We start from the raw sequence: 17,599 nt of genomic DNA, 5'->3' as shown, positions 1-17,599 counted from the left end.
CGTCATGCTTCATCATCTGGGCATGCTCCTCGTCGGGCCGGCGCTGCAATGCCCAACGGGCTTCCGAGAAGAGGTTCTTTGCAGTAGATCTTTGATTTTGCCGATGGATGAAGTGTGGGTATGTGGGGTATGACGTATATGTGGTGTGGTGAAAAAGACTTAAAATAGGTGTAGGGATGATAGGTTTGAGTAAACTTGATTTGTGTAGCTTACTACCCTAATTAAAACGTATAGTGGTGCTTGTATGGGATTCAATGATCATAGGGAGCGGACGTGGTTGGGTTCTAAAGAGTGTGGTCAACAGGTTTCTTGCCTCTTGTAGCCCAAAGGGTCTTTTGGCAATTCGCCAGGACTGGAGAAAATGCAACCTACACTACTGCGCAACTGATTAGTTCAAGTGTATTTGAATTTCTCGTAATCCGTCACAACATGTGACACAAAGCATGAATCTACCTTGATAATCCAACTGACCTGAAAGACAAAAGATAAACAGTGCATGTGATAAATATCACATGTACTGTTTGTCCCATTGGAGCATATTCCACTGACCTGTTATCTCACTAGTACCTTAACCCTTTCTAGGAACATTCTAAAGGTAGCATTTTTAGAATTGAGATTTAAAATCTGACTTTAGCATTACAGAGGGTTTTAAATAACAATACCTGAGACACCAAACATGCCATTCCTACTGGCATCTAACCAAAAGCCATCACTTATTTAATGTAATAAGGTAACCCAATGTTATCCTATGGGAGAGGTATGCCTTGCAATAGTGGTAAACAAATTTAAGAGTTTTTCACTACCAAGACATGTAAAACTTAAAAACCTATGACCAACTTTTTAAATACACTCCACCCTGCCCTGTTAGCGGTTTAAGGCTTATGGTAGAGTTGACTTAAATACGGCTTTAAAAAAGAAAGTGCAGGCCTGACAAAAGGTTAATTTTGCCAGGTTGAAATTGCAGTTTAAAACAGCACACACATCCGGCACTTGCATGCCTGAGACATTATTAAAGTGCTACTTAAGTGGGTGGCACAATAAGTGCTGCAGGTCTAATAGTAGCATTTAATTTAAAGGCTTTGGGTACATCTAATTCCACTTTACTAGGGACATAAATGTACATTTGATGTGCCAATTGGGTGTAAGCCAATTTTACCATATTTAAAAGAGAGAGCACAAGCACTTTAGCATTGGCTAAGGGTGCTAAAGTGCACAGGGTCATAAGGTGAATAAAAATGAATTCATCAAAATTAGGAGCAGTGAATGCAAAAGGTTTGGGGGATGACCCTGGAGAAAGGGCCTAGTCTAACACAAGTCTGGTCCTCAGGAGATTTTGTTTCAACCTGTTCCAAATTTAGACAGGTTCTCTTACGGTAAACTAACTCAAAGCTGTCCTATCTGAATATATTTTTGCTTTATTCATTCTCAGTGGTACAACCAAAACATCAGCATAGATTTGCTTACATGATGATGCTCTATTACAAGTTCAAAGCCCCCCTTTTGTACCGCTTTGTTCGCCATAAGGCAGGGTATGCTCAGACGGGAGTCCCTTGCTCACTTTGCAACTGGATTCAAGCAAGCCTGGCTGAAGACGGCTGAAATGCCAGAAACCGGTCCTAGGAAGCTTGTTTCCGGTCCAGGGAAGGCATGGCTTGGCAGTTCGGGCTGGACTGTTCCCATGAGGCACAGGGTCAGACTGATTTGCATATGGCCATGTCTGAACTGGGGTGGCAGAGTGGGCTAAAGAACGGTGATGGATCAAACCCAGATCTGTTGACTGGGTGTGAGTGTTTGATTGGTTCTGATGCTCCGTCCATCACCACCCCCTTTTGTACCGCTATTATAAGTTCAGGTTTGACAAATACCTGTGGAATAAGAAAATAGAAGAGCAATCGGATTTGAAAAAGGTGTACGTTGCAGGATACACAATATTTAAGAGAAACTCAGACTTTCTTCAGGGTCAAGTTGATACTTATCCGGCAGCTGAAGCAGCAAGGATAAGTTTGTGATTTAAAAGGATGGTGAGATTCATCAATTTATGGGGCTAAAAAACAGATCCTCTGAATGTTCAGTTTTGCGTGTATGAGATTTAATTGGGCGAGTGAAAAAAGCGATGTAAACTAAGATTGACATCAGAAAGCGATGTAAACTAAGATTAACATCAAAAGCTCCATGAATTTAAACTATTTTAGACTAGTGACCAAAAATAAATATGGAATGAAGCAGTTAACCATTTTTATATTAATCACACTTGGCCTAAGACATCTATGCAAACGAGATAGCAAATATAGCCCTGAGGACAGAATTATTGTTTAGAACAGAATTTTCCTGATTAGAAAATGAACATATGTAGGAAAAGCTACCACCAGAGAAAATGTTTTGTGTTTAGTGACTTTGATACTCCAGTACATATGCAGCTACATTTTGACGACTTGCCCAAAATAAGAAAACGTGCGAACCTAATTTTCAATTTATGGTCATCTGTATATCAAGTAAGGTGCATTGCAATAAAACAAGAGGGCCAGAGCTATGCCAAACATTTTGGACATCCACAAGATATATTTATTTACATAAAATGTGTTTAAATTGTAGTGATTTATGTAGAAAGAGGCTTTCTATAGCCCTTCGGGACCTTGGTTGGTTCCCTGTGTTGGACTAAAAAACAGAAGTCTAAAACACAAGCTTTTTTTTTAGCTACAGCATCGGAAGGTTTTGACACCATTTATATCGGAAGATGTTTTAATGTTAATTTCTGAAGTGTAATGTACATAAAAGAAATAAACAATCTGAATGCAACTAATTGAAAATGTTTTAAAGGTTGCTTTTATTCAAATATTATATATTTTTAGTAAGGGGAGTCAATATTTGTGCAAAAGATTCTCTATCGGCTTTGTAGCTATATTGAGGTCTTACACATGTACCACAGATCAACACCACCTATTAGGATGATTCTCTGGAACCAAAGGTCATGTTAAGAATTTCCTAAAACTAAAGTGACTGTAGTATGAGTCATCACGTGAGTCATTACGTTTACCATATTTACCAACCATCAAGTGATCACATGCTAAAACGTTAAGCTTGTAATTTCAGCTTTTTTTTACACTATCGGGAAGGATCACTGCTACTCTTCTATAGCTTAAGGTAGTTTTGTCTGTTTCACACCTGGGTAGCAATTCATTCAAAATATTCAGAGAATTAGTGAAGAACTAATTCTCTGCCAGACCGAATGCATGCTAGAAAGAAGAACAGTTGTTTTTCAAACTAGGTTAAAGATTAATATTCTCATATGTACAAATTGCAAAGTAGAAGTAAGAGACGATGCTTACCTTGCAAACCGCTTGGGTAAGATGCTTGCAGCCTTGACGTTTATCATGTTTCAATGCATCAGACCTACAACAGAAATTCACCATCGCATTCGTTAATTATAAAGGAAGAGGTAAATCATATATGTGATAAGTATTCCAAATCTATTTGCAGGTCAAAGAGAAGATTTATGATCAGGTAGAAAAATGAGGTTGACCATTTATCAAAGACACAAAACTCTGATGTGACTTGCAAGAGACTTACTGCCCAGTAGTATGCTTTGTTGCTTTCATGGCTAGAGCCGTTCCTTAAATATATACTATATTCACAAAGGCATTTTGAATATCCTAAAGTAGCATTTAGGATTTAATTTTTTTTTTTTTACCTGTTATTATTAGTAACATTGCATCGCATCATATTTTTGACATGTAGCAAATACATTTTACATGGAAAACTGCCCTACTTTTGTGACAATAATGTCCATGCTAACCGTCATCGGCTCCAAACTCCTCATGGTATACTGTACATTGTAATGTATTTTAACATATTTATATATATATCAAACCTAATAGAGACGCAATAAAACAGCAACAAGATTCCCTTCCTAGCAACAGACAGCAGTAATAACACTTGTTATCTGGATTGACAGGTGAACTGGCAATGTTAATATGGTATAGGTATGGAGGAGGCAGTAGCACGATCTTTGCTAGGTGTCAACATGTCATGGGTGAGCGATTGTGTGGGTGCAGAGACGTCTTGGCTCTGGGCTATCGTCAAGGACATTTCTATTAGCATCTGTCCCCATTCAGTCAGATCCCTTTCAGCATTTTCGACACCCCATTCACGCATATCTGAACGCCATTTATCTAGTGCAGGGGGTGCTGAACGGATCCAATGTATTGCAGTTTGTCTTTTTGCTAGAACCAAGCCTAACAGTGCAAATGTAAGCCTTATACGTGTCCCCTTCTTCGGAGTTGGGAATACGCCCAACAGGCACTGCTTTTTAGTGACTTCTATTCACAGCGTTGTAACCGAATGGAGAGTCTGTACCACGTGGTCCCAATACTGCTGCAATCGTATGCAAGTCCATGTCATATGAAGGAATGTGGCAGGGTCCCTGCCGCATCAAGGACAGGATGAGACTAGCCCTGGAGTGACCGCGCAAGGCGTTGTGGGGTCAGGTACGTGCGATGCAAATGGAAGTGGATAAGCTTTAATCCGGGACTACTTGTTGCTTCAGCCACCTGTTCCAGAGCTCTATTTTATTCCCTGTCTGTCAAAGGAAAGGGTAAGTCGTCATCCCATTTTCCCCTGTCTACCAATAAATCTGCAGAACGGTCTTCCTTCAGGGATTTGTATATACACGATATCAGGGCCCTACTAGAACCGGGGTCTAACAGTGTTGCCAATATGTGCGATTCCTGTGGCTCCTCCGGGAAGGTGGCCCATATCTCACGGACTGTACGTGAGATTTTGGCATACTGTAAGAAATGCCCTGCTGGTACCTAAAAGCAAGCCTCATAGAAAGTCAGAAAGCTTCCATTGGGGTACAGATCCTCTGCAGATATGCATCCTCCCTCATACCATTTCGAGATATCCATAGATGTCTGAATGCTCTGAAATCCCCGTAGCCATTGGAGAGGGAGAGCTACCGCAGAGGGAGCCTTGCGGAGTACCAAAGTGACTGCCTGTTTCTAGACCACAGCGACTTGCCTCACAATGTGGGGGCACTCTCAGGGGACCTCCGATCCCATCATTAAAATGGCTTTAATCTTTTATGTACTTTTACATACTCTTTTGTATTGGCCACAAACATAAAATGTAAATAAAATAATGGGACTAGTAAGGACATATTCATATGTAATTAGTATAAATAGAAAGGACTGTGCACTCTTTGCACTACTACTAGAGACAAGATCTAGCTGCAAATTCCTTTTCTTATCATCCTTCCCAGGCGCCAGCCTGGATCCAGAAATTCTCAGCAGTACCTCTGCGTGTCGGTAGAGGGCGTTGAGCGACTCCACAGCGACGTCGTCGCTGGAATGTGATGTCAACGGAGTCTATAAAAGGCCTCCACCAACGTACTGACATCAGTTTCTTTATGACCATTTCCGCGCCAACAACGCGTAGCCACTTAGAGAAGCAGTCTCAGGGAACAGTGTGCCAAAAATGGAAAAATTGTGTATCAACAAGTACAGATAGAAAGAACCACAGTAGAATGAAAAGAGGGGATCTAGGAGACCACTGGGCCCGTAGTTTGCAAAGCAGGGAGGATGGATGGGTCCATAAGGAATCTGCGGCTAGATCCTGTCTTTACCAGATAAGGCGTTACCGAAGGCAAGAAACTCGTCCGTCTGATAGAGATTCCTCACCTTGGAATCAGATACCCAACCAATACTATCCCTGGAGGAGGGGCTGTGAACCAACCTCAAAGATCCCCAAAGAGGAGAAGCAGGTCCAAACGACAGAAGGGACCAGCCTATTCGAAAAATGATAGGTGAAGCAAGCTGTTCACCGAAGGGCTGATCTCCAAGAAGGACTATGCAAAGCCCATAGGGAGTAGAAAGAAACAAGACTGTGAGACACACGGTATAGAACCAGCAAAGGAGGCAGCCTCAAAAAGGGATGCAACCCATGATCGGGGGATCAGAAGGGACCAAGGACAATAGTGCATAGAGTCCAGGCTCAAACCCAATGGAAAGAGAAAACACAGCGAGCTTAGCTGCACCGCGCACATCCAACGAATAAGAGCGCCCACTGATCGTCAAGGAAATTAGCCTGAGAAGTCGATTTCGGAAAAAGGGGGCCTCCAAAGATAATGAAGAAAAGAGAACAATGAATGCTTAAGGGCATCACTAGAAAACTAAGAACGGTAAAAAGAAACCGCTCTTACACGAAGAACCTTCATAGATATACAAGGCATCCTCTGAAATAATGTAACAGAGATGCTCATTAAAGAGAAGGAAGGAAACGGACAAGGGCAACCAAGAAGATTAAACCAAGACACCAAGAAGATATAGGAAAAATGCAGTGACCCACACCGCATAGAAGGCCAAACGGCCATATGTGCGAACACACACATACAACAATCCATTCAAGAGATAGGCATATACATGCAGAGACATCCAAATATAAAAGTATACAAGGATCAATCTGCAGATTAAAAACATAGAAATTCCAATAGACACACAAGTTATACAGAGTACAGCAAAAGTATATCCACTCCTCCGAATGTAACCCAGGTCCTCTGCCAGTGAGCAGGAAGAGAAGTGAAGGAACACTGCAAGAACAGGGGTAACCAATGAAGGACAGAGAAAATGAATCGTACTATCGTAAAGAAGAGGTCACGATAGTAACTGAGGTAGAAAAAGAAAAACAAGCTGGGAAACCACAACACAATACCACAGGAAAACATGTGTAACTGTCCAAGAACCGATGCCACCAACTGAGGAAGGGTGCCGGCAGGCAGTAGCAGGAGAAGCAAATAATAAAATGCAGGTGGGAGTCCACAATAAAAAAAAAAAGGCGACGACTGCCAGGGTAAAACGAAGAGTTGGGGAAACTCAGGACAACAGATAGCGGATTATGACAATCACACATTGTCCAACTTATGGAAGTAGGAGAAACAAGTAAGAAACATGACTAATGTTTCATGGAAACATGAGAAAAGATAGGAAATGTCCCAAGAAAAAGCAAAGAAATACCCCCAGAAAAGAAGGGGGTGAAATGTAACCTCTCCCATTGAAAATGGGACACTGCGAAGGCGGGAGTGGCGGGAGGAAAGATACAGGAAAGAAAGGGAAACCCAGTCTCTTGTGAAATAACATCAGGCAAGAATCTAAACAATCAAGGGGACTGGTGTCCCAGGTGAAGAGAACCAAAAAGAACAGCAGGCACAGCAGCCACCCACGGGTGCATGGTAGATGTGTATAAAACAGGTACAAGAACACCAGACTGCTTGAGACCAATAGTCTCAGGAGCACTATAAAGCTGCATTTGGGGGACACCGGCCTGAACCAATAGGAACACAACATGAGAAATCCATTAATTCCAGAGAGTAAAACAAAGCAAAGAGAAGAGCCACACCGAAAAGGGCCGAAGAGCGAAAAGAAAGCAAATTAGAACAAAAAGGTTGTCTGCCTGCGGTACAAGCATAGCCCATATGGACATAAGTGCAGAGAAAAGAAGGAGGCAAAGTCCCTATAAGGGGTACTAAGTGCATAAGCAGCTCACAAAAGAGCCTCCAAGGCACACAAAATAAGGTCCCCAAAAACAGAGAACAAGGCTATTAGTGCAATCACACAGCATGAACAGAATACCTGCCACATAATAAGTACTCAGGTAGGAAAGTTTAAGAGGCAAAAGAAGCCAAAGAACAGACTCCCAGGAGACTGCAAAGTAAGATAGGTTTTAGATGACTGGAAACTAAACCGGTCACCGACAGCATAAATGACACAAAGTTTATGCAGAAAGCAGGAACACCACACCGGTTGCATCTCTGGAGGGGAGAGAAGAACACCGTCATATAAAGGCGGAATAAAGTTAAAACAAAGGAAAACAACTGTCTCCAATGACCTTAGTACAACAACAGAGTTAAGACTCCGCACCACCATGACTATCCCTCAATCGGCATAAAGCGAGTTGGTGTAAGCACAAAAAAGAGAAGTGCCATCAAAAGGCATGTCAATCAAAGCAGTTTGCACAGCCTCCAAAAACCTGGAAGTGTGCAACCATGCGCGCTGACGTAGAACAATGGAAGTGGATGCTAAGTGAGGCAGCTTGCTGTCCATCTTGTACCAGGGGAGCAAGAGCATTCCAGGCTTCCTCCAGAAGGGAGGGCAAGAGGTGTTCCACAAGGTGTGGGAGAAGAGGGCAAGCACACAAGAAAAGTTTAGAGAGTGCAGAGAAGCGCTACAAGAGAAAATATCTCTAACAGAAGCATCAAATTTCCTGGCCTCCCTTTCCAGAGGGACAGGGGGAAGAATATCAATATTTTGCATGGCTAAAGCTGCCTGAACCACAAAGCTTTTAGTAGAAGGATGTCTAAGTAGACAAGAGGGATCCCCAGGGCTGGGCGATGCCTGTGAGAAATAGAGCGATCCACAGGGAGCCCTGTTTCAGGATTACTCCAAGCACCCAACAGTATATCGAAAAGAAAGTCACTAAAAGAAAGTACTGGCTCAACATTAGACTGTGCAGGGTGTAGAACACCAATCATGGGGTCAGTTGACAATTCAACCAAAGGAAGGTGCTAATCCAGGGCAACCAAAACTCGATTGAGCATGTCCGCCAGTGCAGAACTAGCCTCCGTAGCCAAACAAGCGACAGGAGGCTGGCGAAGATTTTAAGCTACTGGCGTCACCCAAGTCAAGTAACCAGCTAAATTGTATGAGGGGGGGTACCATGTCCGGAATTAGAGAGGGACACACCACTCCATCTGTAGTACTTCCACAGCCATGGTCATCAGAAGGAAAACCCAGAGGGGAAAAATCTGGGACAGTCGGCGCCATAGGCAATGCATCCGACACCCTGACCGAAGCTGGTAGACAGCGCGAAGGCAACGCTTCTACGTCGGAAGGAACGCAGGCGGCACCACTATGGGATCCAGCAGACAAGAGCTCGACGCCGACATTGGAGTCAACAGACCAGAAGCAGGAGAAAAATGTGGGAGCTGCGATGGGCTGTGCACCAGCACCACTGAGGTGTCAGACACAAGAGCCAACCTAAAACCGAGGGAGAACCTGCAGACAAAGTCATAGGCACAACCTCATGCACTTCCTTGGGGCCCAAGGGCAATCCAGAGGGAGGTGATGACACAAGAACAGCAAGTAGAGATTTAGAATATTGTTGCATATGGGTCAAAGACACCCAGGCCCCAGGATAGGTGGTAAAATGTGGGCGGACTCATGCCTCGGCCCTTCAACAGAAGGGTGGGGATCAGTGGTAGGGGACGAAGGCGTGAGGCGCCACGACTTTGACTGCCGGTGCTTAAACTTCTATCTGTATGTCGAAGGTGAATGACGCCTGCAGGAACCTCTCCTAGAACAGACACACCGTCAGAGGAACTGCAGCCCGGATCCGCATTTTAGCACGTAATAGAAGGACCTGACGTCAGCCCGTCCGGGAGGGCTTATATGGACTACGTTGATGTCACACTCCAGAGAAGACATTGCTGCGGAGTTGCTCGGAGCCTTCTATCAACACACGGAAGTACTGCTGAGAAGATTTCTGAATCCAGTCTGGCGCTTGTGGAGGATTCTAAAATAAGGAATCTGCAGCTAGATGTCTATCAGATTGAATCAATCAATCAATCATGGTAACTTGTAAAGCGCACTACATACCCAGGCGGGTTTCAAGGCGCTTGGGGTGGGGGTGGGGGGGTGGGGAGCTGTTAGTGGTCGAAGAGCCAGGTCTTGAGTTGTCTCCTGAAGGTCAGCAGGTCTTCGGTTTGACATAGGTGGAGGGGGAGGGTGTTCCAGGTCTTGGCGGCGTGATGGGAAAAGGATCTGCCTCCGGAAAAAGTTCTCCAGATGCGTGGGACCGTGGCCAGGGCGTGGTTAGCGGAGCAGAGTTTGCTGTTGGGTACATAGAAGGAGAGTCGGCTGTTGAGATAGGCTGGGCCTGTTTTGTGGAGTGCCATGTGTGCGTGGATCAGGAGCTTGAAGGAGATTCTTTTGTCGACGGGGAGCCAGTGCAGGTTTGAAGAGAGTTTTTTTTTTTGAAACCGTTTATTACAAAACTCAAAAAATATACAAAGATGGGCCTACAACCTTCCGGCCGGCCGCTAGTAAACAAAAAAGGCATATGATACACATTGTAGAGCGCGCGTTGCGGCTAAGGAAGATGCACAGGAGTTAGCAGCGTTGATAGCCACACCATCCGGACCCCACTGTACGGTTTCATTTTAAACTGAAATAACAACCAGAAAAAACAAAAACCACAAGGCAATCTACAATCAGAAATAGCAGCATGTGCTCCCCTGAGAGGGGGACCCTACCAATCCATAGGAGTATCAAGAAGGGGAAGAGATCAGGATTAGGGCTGGATAAAACTCAGTGCCCGGAACAGGGAAGATGGGTCGGCTACGGGGATGGGGCAGGCGACGGATCGGGCAATAACGGTGGAGTACAGATTCCCCCGCGGTAGGCGTTCCAGGGGCCCCAGACTTTCACCCATGTCCCAGGCTTACCTCTCGCAACATACACCACCTTTTCCCGAAACATGCACCAATCCATATGTTCCTTCCAGGCCGAGACAGTCGGGGACCTCTGAGATCCCCACAGTTGAGCAATATCACGCTTGGCCACCATATATCCCAAAGTCACCCACGTCTGTGGCGCCGAGTAGTCGGTAGGTTCCCACACATTCAACAGGCATCTCCTCGCTTCGGGTAGCAGCACCACATGCGTAACCACACGCAGGACCTCATGCACACCACGCCAGAATCGCTCCACCTCCGGGCATTCCCACAATATATGCAGAAAGGTCCCCAAAGCGCCACACCCACGCTTACACAACCCGTCCACAGCATAGCCCATACGCAGAAGCCTCGGCCCCGTCATGTAGACTCTGTGGAGTATCTTGAGCTGGACGAAGCGAAGGCGGGCCGGTATGGCCACCTCTTTCGGGGAGGCCACCATAAGGGTCCAGTCCTCGTCGTCCAGCTCCAGTCCATCGGCAACCCAAGCCTCACGAAGGGCAATCAGCAATCCCGTGCGGTCATTGATCAGTTTTTTGTAGATCAGTGAGATCGTGCTGTCCGGAACGTGTCCATCCAGCACTCTATCCTCAAGGGGGGAACACTCCGGGATGGATGCAACGTCCGGGAAGACGGAGCCCAGTGCATGACGGATCTGCAAATACCGAAAGTACTCCCTGCCATGCAAGTGGAACTCCGTCTGCAGCATCTCGAACGTTTTAAATCCTCCCCTCGTCCAGAGATCCCCCACCTTGCTAATGCCTATCATGTCCCACTTCTCGAAGCCCTTCGAGGTCCACAGGGAGCCCAACTGCTCGGACGCGTATAGTGGTGACGCCCGGGTCAGACGATCCTTCCACCCCATCGCCACATTAGCCGCGTGCCACACTCGCACCATGACACGCGTGGGGCCGGTCAGCCGAGCGTCGGGCGTGCTGGAGTAGAGCGCTCGATTATAGTCCCCACCCGGGAGTAGCATCTTATCCATTTCGAATGCCGGGTTCAAAGCGGGCCCATACAGGCCGTGATTAATCGCAGCCAGCTGGGAGGCCCAATAGTATCGTTTGATATCCGGGAGGGCAATCCCGCCGTCATACCATGGGAGCGTCAGCTTCGCCAGGGCGATACGCGGCCTCCCGTCCCAGAACAGGCGGCGCTGCAAACTCTCCACCTCACGGAAGTAGCGCGCTGGGACGGGGTCCATAGTATTCTGCAAAGCGTAGAGGAAGCGCGGCAGAGACATCATCTTAAACAATGCCGCCCGGCCGAGCGGCGAGAGCGGCAAGCGCCGCCAGCGCGTGACATCTTCCTTCAGGCGCTGGAGGGGGGGAAGCAAGTTCCGATCATACCGGGCCTCCGGGTCAAGAGTAATGAAGACACCCAGGTACCGAAATCCCTGCGGGGCGATCTGGATCGGACAGCCCCGCGGGAGAATGGGCGCCTCCCCAGAGAGAACATACACGCACGATTTAGCCCAGTTGATGACAAGGCCGGAGTTACGACCAAATGAATGCAAAACATCAACCAGTACTATAAGTGAGTTACGTGGGGAAGCTAGGTACAAGAGGATGTCATCGGCGTATAGGGATACGCGGTCCTCATGCTCGGGGGTCCAACGGAGACCACGGATGGAAGGCTCCCACCGCAGCCACTCTGCCAGGGGCTCCAAGGCAAGCGCAAAAAGGAGCGGCGATAAGGGGCAGCCCTACCGCGTGCCCCGGCCCAGCTCAAACGGAGCCGATACTCTACCGTTCACCACCACCTGCGCCAATGGGCCCGAATACAGCAATTTGACCCAACTGATGAACCCTGCGCCAAAGCCAAACTTCGCAAGCATCGCCCAGATGTATGGCCATTCAAGCGTATCAAACGCCATGGTGGCGTCCAGGGATGCCAAAATGGCCGGCTCCCGTATGTACTGAACACGTGCAAGCACCCCATGCAAACGCCGCAAGTTAAGAGCTGTGTTACGATGGGGAATAAAGCCGGACTGATCCTGGTGAACCAGTTCGCCCACCACGCCGACCAGCCGATTGGCCAGGACCTTGGCGAGAATTTTAGGCTCCGCGTTCAGTAGCGAAATGGGCCGATAGGATGTAACCCGGTCCCGAGGTCTCCCCTCCTTGTGGATAACCACGATTGTAGCCAGACACTGGTCCAGCGGGAGGGAGCCCACCGAATGGGCTTCCAGGAACATCGATCGGAGATGTGGTGCCAGCGTATCCGGTCTCAATTTGTACAACTCGATGGGGAGACCATTAGGACCCATGGCCTTGCCGGAAGCGACCGAACGTATGGCGAGGGCGATTTCGTCGGAGGTTGGGGCGGCGTCCAACGACACTCTGTCCTCCTCCGAAAGGGAAGGCAGCGCGATATCCCTGAGCAGGGTACGGGAGTCCTCTTCAGAGCAGGAAGACACCGGGGAATACACCCCACGGAAATAGTCCGCGAAGCAGGAGACAATTTCTTCCGGCTCAGTAACACACACACCGTCTGTTTTCTCAATCAGCGGGACTACACGACTCGCTCTCTCCTTTTTGTCCAGCCACGCAATCAATTTACCAGCCTTATCACCCACATCATACAATCTCCCCTGTTGCTCTCTACTGAGGCCCCTGGCTGCCTCCGTGACGAGGGCCCTATAGGCCGCTTGCTTGAGTTGCAGGACATGCAATACGGCATCTGTCACCCCACTTTCTAGATTACCCTCCAACTCGACTATCTCAGCTTCCACCCGGGTCACCTCCTCCCGCTCGCGCCTCCGGGTGTGGGAAATGAGGGACAGGGCCTCTCCTCGTAGTACTGTCTTGAATGCCTCCCACAGTGAGACAGCCGAAGGCACGGACCCCACATTCTTGTCAAAGTAGCGCTGGAGGGATTTAATCAATTCAGCGCGAATAGTGGGGTCGCGCAAGTACCAGGGATTGATCGGGACCACCCTACCCTCACCCCTCGGAAAAAGGTCCAGGTGTAACAGGAGCGGGGAATGGTCCGAGATACCCCGTGCCAAATGGCGCACCTCTCCCACCCTCCCAACATAGGCCGCCGGGACCAGGACATAATCTAGTCGTGAGAGACTACCATGGGCCCCCGAATGGAAGGTATACTGTAACTGCGTGGGATGTTTTAAACGCCAGCAATCCACCAATCCCAAAGTGTCCAATAGACCAGAGAGCCACGCTTGGGCCCGGGGGAGGTCCCTAGGGGGGTGACGATCCACAGTCCCGGAAACCACCGCATTGAAATCCCCCCCCACCACCAGAATCCCCCCCGGAAGGCCAAGGAGGAGGCGCCCCAGGTCCGCAAAGGTAGTCGACTGTAGCCCCGGTGGGACGTATACTGACACAAAAACCACCACTTTGCCCTCCATCCTTCCCACCAAGACCGCGTAACGTCCCCTGTCGTCATGGAGCACCTCATCAATCTCCAGCGGAAGCGAGTTCTTAACCATGATGCCCACACCCCTTGAGCCAGACGTAAAGCCCGAATGGGCCACCAGGCGATAGCCACGCCGATTCATGGCGCAGAAGGAGTTGCCAATGAGGTGTGTCTCCTGCAGAAAAACTACATCGGGCGAGATTCGCTTCAAGAACTGCAGGACCACCCCACGTTTAATCCTGTCCCCCAGTCCATTCACGTTCCAGGACAAAAGAGTTAGTTCCCTACCCCCCATCATAGACAAGAGCCACCATTCGTCCCCCCGAGAGCACTATAGAGCTAGCACAATGATACTTTTGCCTTGTGGTGAAAACGAACAACACCCCCCCATCCCTACCCACCCACCCCAACAAAACTCCCCCCTCCCTGCACCCCTGCATGAGCCCGAACAGCCCCCCCAACGTGCAGTGTGCCTGTCGCCCCATATATATAATAAAAACTAGCTAAGCCCCCAGAGGAGGAGGGAGAACCCCCAAGAGACCCCACACAACCTCCATAGGAGGGGAAATTATACAGACAGATGCTTAATCGAGAGTGGCAACATTTTTGTCCAGAGTGAAGCCCAACATCACCCCCTCAGTCCCGATCCAGTGTGCCGTCTCCCCCCGCCGCCCCCCCCCCCCCCCCCAGATCACGATCCCCAGACAGAGTGTCCAGCCAGTCTCCGGCCGCTTCGGGGCGATCAAAAAAGTGCGTGCGACCCTCTACCTCCACTCGCAGCTTGGCTGGGAAGAGCATTGCGTATTTAAGGTTCACGTCCCGAAGACGGCGCTTGACGCCTTGGAAGCTCAGTCTCTGCTTCTGGACCGCTGGGGTGAAATCCGGATAAAAGTTCACTTCCATGTTGTCAAGCTTAACCGGCCCCAACAGTCTGGAGGCTTGCAGGATAGCGTCTCTGTCCCGAAAGTTGAAAATCCGGGCAATGAGGGGCCGCGGAGGGGCTCCGACCTTCGGCCTTCCCCCGGGAACCCTGTGGGCCCGCTCCACCGCGAAGAATTTACTCAGCCCCCGTGGCTGGAGATGGGTAGCGATCAGGTCCTCCACAAATAGGTCCGCCGCCGCTTCCTCCCGTCCCTCGGGTACTCCGATGATGCGGATGTTGTTTCTCCGGGCCCGACTCTCGGAGTCCTCCAGGCGCCGATCCATAAGCGCGCTCGCCTGACTAAGCCGGCGCACCTCTGTTTGTAGCGCCGCCACATCAGTAGTAAGGCCCGATGCGGTGTGGGCCAAAGAATCAACTCGGTCGTTGGTCTTGGAAAGATCGGCCCTCACCAGGCCAACATCCACGAGGACCGAGTCGATCTTCTGTGCCAGTGTGTCGAACCGCTGGCCTACCGAGGCCTTCATCTCGGCAATGGCGCCCATGACATCCCGCAGAGTCAGATCCGTGGGCAGGTCCGGGGCATCAGGAGGGTCCTCAGGGGATTTGTGCGGTCCGCCGGGAGATCCCTTCTGGAGGGTATAGCGGTCCATACTGTTGGCCTGATGGGTGGTGCCATGCCGGGTCGGCTTGGTCTTTGCCCGGTCTCCATCTTGTTTGGTGGCCATGGCCACTAGTCTCCCGGTCGCACCAGTCACGTCGTGAAGGGCAGGCAATCAGGGCCACAAGCTCCGGGGGGGGTCACCCCCGATCGGCGGGGTGGGTCACAGCCGGCGGGCAGGCCAAGTCTCCCAGCGAGACCACACCAACACAAGGAGCCCCGCGACCCAACCCTGCAGTGATTGCAAGGGGGTGCGAAAGCGAAAGCGCGGGGTGCGCGACTCGCCAGGCCCGGCCCGCTGCTGTTGTTCACTTTGTCACCCCTCAGCGCAAATCCGGGGTCTGGCGAGGAGAAGGCCGCAGACTTCAATCGGTGCTCACTCCGGTGTCCGAAGTCCGATTTGACAACGGGAAACGGGTGCCACCTCAGCTCAGGCTCACCAACACATTCCCCTCATCCGAGACAGGATAAATTCAGGATAGTCGTGGGAGGTTGCGGAGGTCCTCGGGAGCCTCGCACCTACGCGGCCATCTTGGTTGCGCGCTAGGCTCCTCCTCTGAAGAGAGTTTTGATGCTGATTCACAAAGGCAAGTAAAGAATACATAGAAGAATACTCCTAGTTACTACTTTTTGTACTTGTAAGCCGTTTTGTGAATCAGCCCCTTTCTGGCAAAGGCCCTCTGTCGCAAGAAACTGCCCTAGAGCTGAAGAGTCCTAGTTTTTGGCCTCCAATAACCAACATGTGCCAAACCTTAATAACAAAATAATACTATCAAATAAAATCATTTTTGTTACATTTGGTACTTACTAGTGGAAATGAGACCAAGTTATTGTAGAGGTGGGGGGAGGAAGAGACTAATGTGCAATTTTCATTTCAATGTTCCGCAATGAATGGAAAAAAACGGAATAAAAGTTCACAAAATTAAGCAGCCTGTTGGTGCTTTATTTCATGAAGTCCTTTTGCTAGTTTGGTGATCTGTCATTTAGGCTTTTTTGGAACAGTAGCTGTTGAACATACTTTGACACTTTTTTCCAATTCACACACCTTTCTATAAGTATACCTTTAAAATTGCACCAGTTCGTTGTTCCAGGCTTACTCCAGGAAATGTCAAGTGGCTTTTTCATTATCAAAGACTATGTCCCCCAACTGGAGACTTTTGTGTGAACAGTACATATATAGTAAATCCTGTGGAGGGCATGGTCTTTGACCCTACCAAGGAGATTTTAGATACCTTGGACACTTCTTGCTTTACACTAATATACCCCAAGAAGAAAACATCATAGGTATTGAGAAGCTTCGGGTGGAATGCAGAGGGATTTAGCACTGCAATTCCATTTTAAAATGACTCAATACCAAAGAGGAATGGTGAAGCTTTGTTGTACAGCTAAATGGTTAATGATATAGACAAACTCTAGTACTGCTGACGGATAGAAAAATGTCATAGCCAGGTGGTTGTTGACAGCAAGAACAAAGAGTATGCCATAGAGAAATGGACAGGGAAATGGGGTATGCTTTACCGTTCCAGTGTAAATGTTCTTCAAATTGTGAGAGAATGATCAGCATACTGAACTCTCAATAATTGGTTGGTTACCAGTCTCTTTTGCGTATTAGCCCTGTAGGGATGTGCAGGCCTAAGTTATTGCTTTTGAACATATGCTGCTACCACTTGTCAAGTGTTTTATATGTACTGTCAATGTTTATTTGTAATTGTTAAGTGTGATCCCTTGCACCTTTATATGTTGCCGGAAATGTAATTCTGTAATCCTTAATGTTTGTACAGAATAACGTCTTATAATTGATAGTTAGTTACCAGTCTCTTTTGCATTTTAGCCCTGTAGGATGTACAGTACAGGCCTTCACCATGGCTTCTGACCATGTGCCAATGGTTAGAAAAGGTGAAGGCCTCAATGCCCCATCCTGAGCCTTTCCAGCTTACGTTAATGCCTCCTGGTCTCCTGCCTGTCTTTCAACTCCTTTGGGGACAGAACCTGGGAAGAAAAACTGCTGCTTGCCTTGGAAGATGCCTTTCTTCTGGGAGGATCCTGATCCATAACATTCCCCTAAAGATTCTGCTCCTTCACTTCTACATCAACATTCTCATCCTCATCCTCTGGGAACCCAACTGTCATGTTCCCCGCTACTGGTATGGCTGGCGCGCGAGGTGTTGCGGGCGCGCCA

The 17,599-nt window shown here is 48.4% G+C and overlaps 1 protein-coding gene across 2 annotated transcripts in view; it reads right to left on the bottom strand.

The window, feature by feature from the left end:
* The window catches only part of OSBPL1A (oxysterol binding protein like 1A), a 1,951,189-nt gene that overhangs the window by 1,472,396 nt on the left and 461,194 nt on the right, over window positions 1-17,599 (bottom strand). For both annotated transcript variants that reach the window (XM_085605749.1, XM_085605748.1), the window contains exon 11: window positions 3,327-3,390. In XM_085605749.1, the coding sequence (XP_085461875.1) occupies window positions 3,327-3,390 (64 nt within the window). The remainder of the gene's footprint in view (window positions 1-3,326; window positions 3,391-17,599) is intronic.

This window comes from Triturus cristatus, chromosome 5_1, assembly GCF_964204655.1.
Source record: "Triturus cristatus chromosome 5_1, aTriCri1.1, whole genome shotgun sequence".
Taxonomy (NCBI): domain Eukaryota; kingdom Metazoa; phylum Chordata; class Amphibia; order Caudata; family Salamandridae; genus Triturus; species Triturus cristatus.
This window is presented reverse-complemented; position numbering and strand designations above follow the sequence as displayed.